Here is an 11,941-nt window from a genome sequence, read left to right as displayed (position 1 = left end):
CTATTAGGATCGGACATGGTCGGAAAAAACTAACTATACCGCGTACCGTTGACTCTGTAGGAGTAGGTACATACAACAGTTTATACCAACACTGGGTTAAAAAATATTCTGATAAATTACATCGGTTTGGTTTGGTATGTACCAGATATTCACAAGTGAGGTTGTAACAACGGTTCATTATTATGAAACTGCGTCACGGAAAGAAACGGAGATAATAATATATTGAAATAAAAAGAAATCTCTGCTAAGAGAAGACAATTTTTAAAATGGGACAATATAATTACATAATTATGTCAAATTATATACTTAGCGATAAAACAATTGAATAGTGTTTTTTAAAGCTTTGTGGTCTACAGAATTAATAACAGATTTTGTAACAGAAATATATCATGAAAATTACAAACTGTATGGTTAAGACGTTCAAAATGTGACATTTGGATTTATTTAAAAGAACAAACTATAAAATAAATAATAAAAACAAAAACTAAGACAAATGAAGAGTCAACCGAGAGGGTTAAACAAACACAACCTATTTTAAGAATTAATTTATTATAAAACAACGTCCGTCTAAATTTACCCGCATGTAAGTAGAATATTTTCATATGCGAATAAATTTAGTTGAACACAGCTATTGCTCTACCAATTGGCTTCGCCAATAATATTACCTAGACTAGGTTTTCAATGAAAGATGGTAAAATGCTTTCATCCGTAATTTTTATTAGTTTTCATGTGTATTGTGATGTAATGTATACGTATATTGGCATATATTATAGTATAGTGTAGAGTTATATCGCCCCGTTATATCTTTGTGCGCGGCGCATATAACGGTGAATTTTGGTCAAATTGTGAGTTTTTAATCAATACAGTCAATACAAGCGAGTAACACTTGTAGTATGTACCGCCAACAATTAGAAAATGGATACATTATTCCAATACAGATGTCGAAACCTCCTTCAATATAGATCAGTGGCGAAGGGTGGAGGTAGGCTGTTAAGATCCGTCATGAATAGTGAACACTAAACTTTACCAGTCATACGTATTTGTTTTCATTGAAATACGACTACAATTTACAGATGGTGTTGGTTAGTTTTTTAAATTAAATTAAACCCTGCGAAAACCAATCCATAATAGATAATAGTCAAAATATACTCATCTATCTATAAACTGTCTAAAATTATGCAATTAAATCATACATAACTTTGGATATTTCATAGATAGTCATATTTTTTTATCTATTATAGTTTGGTTGAGGCAGGGCTTAATTAATTTGAAAAATGAACCAACAATATGTGTAATATGTATGTATTTTTAATCCAACGAAAATAAATAAGTATGAATGAAAAAGTGTGCAAAATTTTGTCGTATCACCCAAAATATACAAAAAACTAATATGGTTTGGTTTAGGCAGGTTTTCGCCACTGATATAGATAGAGCTCTTACTATTTATTGTCCAAATTATTTGCATTGATCGCAATGGTAAAACGGTTCTATATCACTATCATTACATAATACGTCGACAAAGCATGTAGTTACATATTATAATAATTATTATTATAAATCACACATTTTCATCATCTGTATTAGGAATCTAAAAAACAATTAATTAGAAATGGGTTCATCACAATATGATACGTATTTATGATAATATTTATTAGGTACTCTTTTTAAAATTAAATGATGTATGCTATTTAATAAGATGTTCTCCGTGTGACCCATCGCCTGTCCTGTTAACACGTCCCTCGACCTGAAAAAATAAATTGTTTTAATAATGGAATAATATTTTCATTATGATGTCGAATAAAATCCAGTGGAAAATGTAGTGCTATTAATTGCAACTGAAAACTACAAAAAACATCAATGTGTATAAAGATTCGGCCACACCGAAGTGCTTCGCTTAGTGCTAAGCTAGGTGCTATGCTTGTCTACTAAAAACACTACTGCCACATTGCACGCTACGTGCTTATGTACAAATTCAGTTGACATTTGGGAGCGCTCAAGTCAACAACGATATGTCACTCTCTCAAAACTAACCAGAAAGCTACTTCTCACAGAGAATTTAAGTTTAAAATTTGGAAAGTCTCAAATTCGAACTTGTTGGGTGCATAATGTCAATTCATCTAGAAGTACACTCGGAGAGTTTCAACTTCTCTACAAAGAATTTCGGAAATACGATGAAAAGTTTTTTAGTTATTTGAGAATGAACCAGGTAACATTTGACTTATTGTTGGTCAAATTAAAAGAGACATTACGTATATTTTATAATTTGTTAGATGGGTTCCACAAAGGCTCTCTTTTATAAACTGCTCATATTAACCTCCTTCCTTCATCTTGCAAAATCACTAGGTGACACAATAAAATCAACCAACACGTCTGCTCGTCAAGAGACTCACTAGGTGACTAATAATCACGTAGTGAGGCGCAAAGCGTGCAGTGTGGCCATTGCGATAGTATAGTGTGTGTCCGTTCGCTAGAATATGTCACCTAGCTCGTAGCGTAGCACTAAGCACCAAGCGAGGCACCTACCTGTGTGGCCCCGGCCTAAGGGAAAAATGATAATGCCCTGTGACAAGCATTCCAAACTAGCGTTTTTTTGGCAGATCTAGCATCTATCGATAGGTAGCTTACAAAAAACGCATCTGGCTTGTGGCGTTTTTACTAGCATTTTTGATGCCTCTCTAACAGCTTTAAATATGCTGAAAATACGCTAGATATTTTGTTTATAGGAACTCTTGGCCTTATGATATAACTTTCGCTGGTGTATTAAAAATCAATTCAATTGTTTTGTTGTTTACCATGTTAGTAGAAGCCTGTTTTAGGTCATACACCAGGCCCAGCCTCTCCAGTTTCCTAATGAGTCCTGAGGTGAATTGGAACTTGGTGCCATATTCAGCAGCTTGATAGTCCCAGGGAAAGGCGTGATGGTAATTGTGCCATCCTTCTCCGTTACTTATGATGGACACAAATAATGACTCCACTGGCTGAAGATTCCTGGAAATATTTGATTATTTTAAAATTATTGTACAATGACATACATAATAACAAGACTTGAGAAAATCAATAGTAACTTGTTTGTTTTAGCATCTCTGAATACGATTAATACCGGGTTATCATAATATCATTACGTTCCCCTTTTGCCGGATATGTCTACTTTTTTAAAACCTTATGAAGACACCAGTAGCGAAGGGTGGAGGTAGGTTGTTAAGATCCGCCATAAATAGTGAAATTAAGCTTTGTGTCATACGTATTTGTTTTTATTGAAGAATATAATTTACAGATGGTGTTGGTTAGTTTTTAAAAATCAATTAAACCCTGCCTAACCAAACCATATTAGTTTTTGTATATTTTGGGCGATAAGACCAAATTGTGCACACTTTTAGAAAACATATTATATTACACATATTGTAGGTTAATTTTTTTAAATTTATTAAGCCCGGCCTAACAAAACTATAATAGATAAAACATATTATGGCTTGTTTTTCGTTTTTCAATCATCTATTATGGCTTGGTTTTCGCATGGTTTAATTGAATTTTAAAGACTAACCAACACCACCTGTAAATTGTAGTCTTATTTCTGTGTAAACAAATACTTTTGACTGACAAAGTTTAACGTGCACTATTTATGGCGGATCATAATAGTCTACCTCCACCTTTTGCCACTTGTAGACACTAATGGACCAATGAGTGAAATTCCAAAATCACCCAGTTTATATTTGCCACAGCAAATATTGTATAATCACAAACAAGTGTATGAATCTTTTGAAAGATAGAAATATGTATTACCTATCTACGTAAATAGATGTAGGTACCTAACCTAATATTTTTTTGAATTTTCATATAGTATTTTTTCATAATATGATATTTTAAAGTTAAGCCAAACAAAATGTCAAAACTTTGAGTATACATATCGAAGTAATAAAAGGGGTAAATGTTTGTTTTTTTTATATATCGTCTCTGTTCTGGCAGAACACACTAACTGGAGAATACTAGTTTTAAGTAATTTGACTTTGAAGTTGTTAAAATGTTTGAAATGGTCTATCATGTGAGTTTATTAAGTAATCGTAAAAAGGATGACTTTAAAATAAAGACTGTTTATTTATTAAGAAGGTTTCTAGACGGTAAATTTTGAAATAAGGAACATTTTGGTATAACTAACTCAAATGTCATTTTTTCGAATTAGTGTCTTCTGCTAGAACAGCGACGAAATATTATACCGTAATAATATTAAGTTATAAATATATCTCAGATATTTACCTACTAGAAAAAAAATCTTTGAAAAAATACTATGCCAGGCAGGACTTGAACCCGTCTATCCACTGAACTTGCCACGGGCGTCTATATCAGTGAATGATAATGATGAGTGATACATCACTGAAACGGCAAATAATTTTCAACTATAGGCGCGACAAAATTTTGGACTCGCTGGCATTCGGAGAGAGAACGTCGAGCTGGAAACACGTCGATTTGTTTAGTGATGGCGACGGGGGTATTGATTCTTAAATCGTGTAAAGATGGCTAAAAGCGTTACCCATTTACTCGAAAAAGAAAACATGTCAATGAATATATTATTATTGTTACTAATAGAACATTAAATGGACGCATGTTGGATTTATATGACAAATTATATTTCGTTCGGCATGCGTCATTTGCACCCGTGACCCGCAATCCGCGCATCGCCTATCCACGATCTTTTTAGACCATGTCTCAACTGAGGTATAGCCTTAATTTTTGACAATCGGATTTTGTGTTTGAAATCAAGGTGATAAATCACCTTAATTACTAACCGGCACCAGGATCTCTCCAAACCTTATTTATAAAGTACGTGCACTTGCTAATAATTAAAAAAAAAACTATTTTTTTAATAAAAAAAAATACGAGTCACTTTCTCAAATCTTGCGAATTATTCGTTGAATAATAAAAGAGTTTATTAAAATAAAACAATTCACGTCGTACAATTTCTCATGATTGAATAAAAAAAAAATGAAACAATTCACGAGACTAGACGTCGCTACTTCAGATGAAACAATTAAAAAATCCCCAAACACTGTCACGCTTGATTGTTTCTCAGTATTTTTGCACATGTTTTCCATCCGACGCTGAATGCAACAGTTTTTTTTTCTAAATATTATAATGTTCCGTGTTTGTTAATGGGAACGAGGAAAATAAATTGACTGTCTTCGAGCGCAAAATACTCCGAAAAATCTTTGGACCCACGTTGGAAAATGGGAACTACATACTTAATAAAAATGAACCACGAGTTGGAAGATCTGATTGAACAAGAAACAATCATAAGATACTGTAAGTCCCAAAGACTACGATGGGCGGTACATGTGGAGAGAATGCCTGAAGCTAGAGCGCCAAGGATCATGACGAAGTGGCTACCCCAACGAAAGAGACCCAGAGGCCGACCAAGAAGGAGATGGGCTAACGCCGTATAAGAGGACTGGCTTCATATAGGAAGACCCGATAACTGGAAAAGTGTAGCGAGAGACTGGAGTGAGTGGAGAGCGGTTGTGGAGGAGATGTAGCGCCGTGAAAGAAGAAGAAGAAGTTTGTTAAAAAAAAAACAGCGGTGTGCCACTATTTAATTGAGCACTACCAGTGACGTCCCGTAGGGGTAGGCAGATTGAGAGTCGCTTGGGGGCAGCAGTTACCCAAAGGGCAGCAAATCGAGGAGAATCACTAGGAATATATAGAAATAAGTAGATATATAAGTAATATCGGAAATATCTTTCCATTAAAAAATTCAGCTCACTGGTTGGAAACAAAATGTATTAATTAGATACTATAAAAGTTTTAACAGGATTTTTTGTTGGGTTAGCGATGTCTAGTTTACTTCCATTGTTCTTAGACGTCACGTTCTTGGTAAACAGCAATGACACGTGTATACCTAATTTAAAATTTATCCAGATATGTTTGCCAGTCACTCACGAGTTTTGGAAGTTGTTAAGTGTATTTTTAAATGTACCTATCTGAAACCTTAGACTCGCTATATTGTCTATTAAAGCAGAGATGTCATTTAAATTAGATTTAGTGGTATACTTAGGTATATCTTGTTAGTAATTTATCCATACAACACATTTCTTAGATATTGGAGTCATGAAACGATGATAAAAAGTACTGTATTAAAAAAATGTCTCGGCATTTTGTCTAGCAACGTCACTGAGCACTACACCATTATATAAAACAGGTACGCCCATCTTTATATATAAACTCGAATCCAATAAATTGACCATAATATTTATACAAAATGAAAATTTTGTTTTACTAAAAGTTGATTGGCTTAATTTCAATCGTAGTCAGATCGAAACCAGTCGGCGCCCGGGGCCTTTGCGCACCTTAAACCGCCACGGCACTCAAACCATAAAAATTAAATTTCTTCTTACTTGTCATACGGTCTTGTTCCCCAGAGGTGTGCCACACTGTTGACTGCCCATGTTGCGTTCAGCTGGAAAATGTATCGTGCGAAGTAGCTGATGAAAACCGAAACTGTGCGACTCTCTCCCCAAAAATACACAGGAACATAGATGGGTATGAACATTGCAAACAGAAGATACAGTGGTTTGTAATATCTGAAATCAAAACGACATTATTAAATTGAGGTAAAATAGTGTATAAATAAAAAGGATTTCAAGATATAGCTACCGTAAAACGGGGTGAATAAGAACAGTCCCAAAAAATATCAGAGTGTTACCATTTGCCAAAATACTGATATTTACATTCCAAATAGCAGTTTTTCTTTTCTATTTTACATATTATGGTGTTCCTATTTATCTCGTTTCGCTTTTAAATAGGAACAGACCAGGGAACTCAATAAGGAAAATAATGGGAACTGAAATACCTAACGGGTGTCGAGTAACAGGCAACCGATCTCGAGTGTGAAAGAACATAGGATAAACTTATACACGTATCAAAAATACGCTTGTCCTTCATCCTGACAACTGCTCTCGGTTTATGCACTGACCCTCATTTAAAATTTGTGTATTTGAAGGTTATAACACACACTATTGCACGTTTATAATGTCTGGTTCATTTTCGTAGGACAAAATGTATAGTGTATTGGGTATAGTCTATCGGAATTCTATTTATTCGGAATTCTGTGGATTTCAAGCTATAGGTACCCTTAAACGGGTTGAATAAGAACAGTTCCCAAAAAAATAAGGTTCAGAGGGCTACACTTGCCAAAATGCTAATGTTTGCCCTCCAATATATTGTATGATATTATAAAAAAAAATGTTTCTTCATTTAATGATATGATTTTTTTTATTTAAACTTGCAGTTTTTCTTTCTATTTTATATGGTGTAAGTATTCACCCCGTTTTGCTGGTAAAGCAGTGTCGAAGGGTGCAGGCAGTGGCGGCTCTAGCATCTTTTAGTAAGTGGGGTCAGATGGCGTGAAATATCTAATAAGTACCTACCAAACACACATCTTTTGTAGCTATTACTTCATCTTCATATTCGCGTTCGAAAGAATCTTATTGCTACAAGAAAAACAAAATAGTCTTTTCAAGGATACACTCGCCGTCAACCATGTTTTTTGGTAAACTGTTCAGAGTTAAATGCTTTTTTGTTTTGATTAGTTCATACACAATAACTAAATCTGTTGGTGACTGATTGGTGAGGTCCTAATCGTTTCACTTCTAGTTTATCTTCACATGTCAATGTACTGAACTTTAATTTAACTAAATGAACCACCTCATACATCATAATACTTAATATTATTTATCAAAATTATTTTACTAACGTGAAATTCAGCTATCCACAACTAGTACATTACAATAATTAATATTTAGGTAATACAAATTAATATTCATTTAATTAACTGAAATAGCACATACTTACCCTTTGTTATTATCATTCAAGATATTATAAATTATTATAGTATGTATTAACAAATATATTTTAAAACTCAAGGAGATAGATAACATATTTGATCACTTACTGGCAAACTAACTAATAAACTAAACCGATGGGTCATGGGATATGAATTTACAGCCGACCGACAAGATAACCTCATAATATATTATAATAATAATACGCCCAGTTTTACCTACTCACACTTATGCAAGACCAGGTATTTACTACAGTGTCCCCGGTCCATCATCGGTAGATGTGGGTAAAATGTGCATAGCACGTGCAAAACGGCCTACAGACGTACGCATTCTTCAGTTTCGTTATGAATTTTGAGAATCATAACTGGCAATCGCATATAGCATCTCATAATATATTATTGCTTTGATTTTAAAGGGGCCACCGAATTTCGACCCCAGAAGTTTCGTTGTATTGTACTACCTAGGTAGAGCCAAAACTCACATAGAGCTTTAGGGATGGGCCAAGAAACAAGAATCAAGGATGGGCAAACAGTAGAAATAAAATATATACTTAATTTATTTATACAAAATCAATGTATTATGGTAGGAACGTATAACATGAATATCAATTGAATATTGGTTATAGAATGATGATGAGGGAACCGGGGTCTGTCCCCTAGGTACCCAAAGGAAGAGCCGCCCCTGGGTGCAGGTAGGCTGTTAAGATTCTACATAAATAGTGCACATTAAACTTTTTCAATCATACGTATTTGTTTGTATGTAACTAAGACTACACTTTACGGATGGAGGTGGAGTTGGAAAAATCAATTAAACCCTTTCTAAACCAAACAATAATAGTTTTGGTGTTCTTTGGGCGATTCGACAAAATTAAACACATTTTTTTTAATTCATACTTATTTGTTTTCGTTAAATTAAGAATACATATTATTACACGTCATGTTGTTGGCCAGTTTTTTACATTCAGTAAGCCTTGCTTAAACCGAGCTATAAAATATTATAAAAGTAATATTATATCTATAAAATGTCCAAAATACGTATAACTTACGAAGTTTATTGTGCACTATTTATATCGCATCTTAACAGCCTACTTCCACCCTTCGCCACTGGTCTATAGTCTATATCAGTGGTCTCCAAACTCAATAAGGGTGTGAGCTACTTTCAGAAATTGAAATTGTCTGGTGAGCTACGTATACATACTTCCAATAAAACATAAAATGCGTACTTTAATTATGTATTTATAAACAAAATAATAATTGAAGAATATCTTGAAATAAGTGTGAGTAAAAGTAAAAATGTTTAGTGAGTTCATCCACATTTTTTTGGATTCTCGGTGAGTACCTTGTCTCTCACATCCGAATGCAATTATGAAGATGTACATCTGTGAGTTGGTTTCTATAATTTACTTTTAACCACCTTCATAGTGGAAAACGTTGATTTACATAAGTAGGTAGAACAAAACAATGCCTTAGTTTTGAGCGAAATTCGCAAAACTAAAATTGGATACTTTTCTATTGGGACGAATGTGTCAAAAAATTCAGGTTCTATACGTTTATCCTGGATACAGCGGCGAACGCATTTTGAAAATAGCCGATATATTTGGTAGTTTGGGTTAGTTTAGGTTAGGTTAAGTTAGGTTATCCTAACAAATAATCCAGTATATCGACTTGTACCAAAATTCATGTTACAACGGCAACGTCTTGTTAAGCATACTATAATTTGAGAGGCAAATTTATAAATAATATGATAAAATATCCTATGCGAGCGACCGTTTGCCGATCACTGGTCTATATCTTGAAATCCGGATTGAAAATTTCGTTTGTGAGTTATAATTGGCTTTATTACCTACTGAGAAATATTTCTTAATATTTTCATGATCAAGTTCATCTCTTAAAAGACCTACTTACTAGTTGGTATTTGTATAGAAACCTGTAACAAAATCGAAAGTCGTCTGATTGGTGTTTTGTGTATAACAGTTCTTACGCCTGCGTTTTTTTGGCAGCGCTGAGAATGCTTTGCATCAGCGGATATAGCTGGTACTCTTCTTGTAGCCCGGGGCGCATTAGACTTCAACGCGGTACCGACATATTAAACCTATATTGCTATTATAAATTATTGATTCTTAAGCGCGGACCAAATTGAGGTGCATGTCGCGGACTATCACGTAACTTCACAGTAAGCTGTCGCTACGGGGAAAAAGCGTGTAATGTCGTTGTTCTCGGTGTTTAAAATGTAATCAGACTGATGCTCCCATCCCGTAGCACATTTTGAACCTTTAAACGAACATTGTCAGTTGGCAAAATCTGCCGTAATCACTAAAACAACAATGATGAGGTCACCTCACGTTGAACTGCACTCTTAGACTATAGATACAACTGCACTGCATCGACACCTGCATGACGTATTGAACGTTTTTATCATATTCCACATGCCTAAACTTTTCGAATGTCATGTCAAAATCACGTTGTTTTGTTTTTAGCGGTTTTTTCGATACGAATGTTGTATATTATATAATATATTATCGTCTGCAGGTTGGGTTCTGTTCAAAATATTATCTATGGATGTCATGCCGCAAGTATTTTAACGTACGCACACGTAGAAACTGTTAAAATTAATTGAAATTAGCATGAATAATTAATAATAATTCAAATTACTAATACATTATAGTTTGTTACATAATAGGTTTGTTATTATGGCTTAAATAATATTGTTAACTTATGTTTTTAGTCAAGCTTGTTTAAATCGGTTTTTTCATTGGTTACTACTATATCATGACGTATTTTCTCTATACGGAAGATCATGCCGAAACAACGTAGGGAAATGGAGTAAAGATCATTTACTAACTTTTTCTGCAGCATGATGAGTGGGTCAGCTTCCAGATCTGACATATCGATTGTCTTCCCCATTTCGATAACCAGCGGATGCTTCCGGCTCATCAACCAGCCGATGTGGGAGAAGAAGAAGCCTCTGTGAGCGTTGTGAGGGTCTGCGTCTGTGTCGGAGTATCGATGGTGCTGCCGATGGTCTCTCGCCCATACCCATAGACAATTCTAGAAAATAATAATAATGTAATTTTAGCGGAAATAGACAAAAGTTACTCTCGTAGTTGTTCATAATTTTCCATCGGAATCGCCATTTGTAGTTGTTTGGTATTTTAATTTGGTGTGATGTCCAAGCACTAAGTTTAATTTTATATAGATACATATTTGATTAATAAACACATAACTGCTTTTATGGTTGTTTTATTGTATGCACTCGTACACTGTATTATATTTTGAGGATGCATATTTAGATAACATAACGATTATTTATGAACTGCTTGATTAAAAGGTTTGATATCGACTAATCATAATATTACTTAATACAATGTAATATTATGATAAGTTCGAGGGACGAGTATTTAATTATCGTCTGAGATCGATAGTTCTATTTTATGTTAATAGATGTTACATTATTTATTTGCAGCGTTAACAGTTATGCCATAAAACTCATACGATTAAGAGCAATTCAAATGCCAAGGCTTTGAAACCAGATTTTGTGTATAACTTATTGACGGTCAGACCATAAAATGTGTGAAATACATAGTGTCATCGCTTAGTGTATTAAACTATTACCAAAATTACATGCGACAAACTTTAATTTATATTATAATGGTACAGACGTTAGGTATCAAAATATGCGCCGTGATTAATTATTAATGCAATGCACTGATGCATGTTTACAATCTCAGAACAGATTAATTAATATAAATGATAATCCAGTCGCCATACACTAGGGATTTCAATCCCGGGATCCCGAGCTATTTTCGATACCTATGAATCCCGGGATTGATAAACATAATCCCGAAACCTTCGGGATTGATTTTTTTTATCAATGTTTATGGAAAATAAAATAAAAACGAAAATATAACAGAAAAAAATACTTTTAATAACAAATAACTACATTAGAATTAAACTGAGTTTTAATGAAGTTTTACCCATGTGTAAGTTGCCGATTCATTTTATTTTTTCACATAAATTAATAAAAATGAAAAAGATTGGAAAAAAACAATGCTTCACACTATTAACAAAGTAATTCCACCATGATCTCATACGTTTTACGGCAGTTTCATATTT

General features: G+C 33.9%; 1 protein-coding gene across 1 annotated transcript in view; it reads right to left on the bottom strand.

Annotated features, from left to right (window-relative positions):
• Window positions 1-1,684: 1,684 nt before the first annotated feature.
• Window positions 1,685-11,941, bottom strand: part of LOC147073102 (acyl-CoA Delta-9 desaturase-like) — a 36,163-nt gene continuing 25,906 nt past the window's right edge. The window contains exons 5-8 of the mRNA XM_085945604.1: window positions 10,671-10,876; window positions 6,384-6,569; window positions 2,793-2,988; window positions 1,685-1,744 (exon numbers count right to left, since the gene is read on the bottom strand). Of these exons, the coding sequence (XP_085801730.1) occupies window positions 1,685-1,744; window positions 2,793-2,988; window positions 6,384-6,569; window positions 10,671-10,876 (648 nt within the window). The remainder of the gene's footprint in view (window positions 1,745-2,792; window positions 2,989-6,383; window positions 6,570-10,670; window positions 10,877-11,941) is intronic.

The sequence above is a fragment of the Rhyacophila brunnea genome, unplaced genomic scaffold (assembly GCF_057557595.1).
Source record: "Rhyacophila brunnea isolate RB1 unplaced genomic scaffold, BYU_Rbru_1.0 scaffold_18, whole genome shotgun sequence".
Lineage (NCBI taxonomy): Eukaryota > Metazoa > Arthropoda > Insecta > Trichoptera > Rhyacophilidae > Rhyacophila > Rhyacophila brunnea.
The sequence above is the reverse complement of the archived record's forward strand: the minus strand, read 5'-3'. Positions and strand labels throughout refer to the sequence as shown.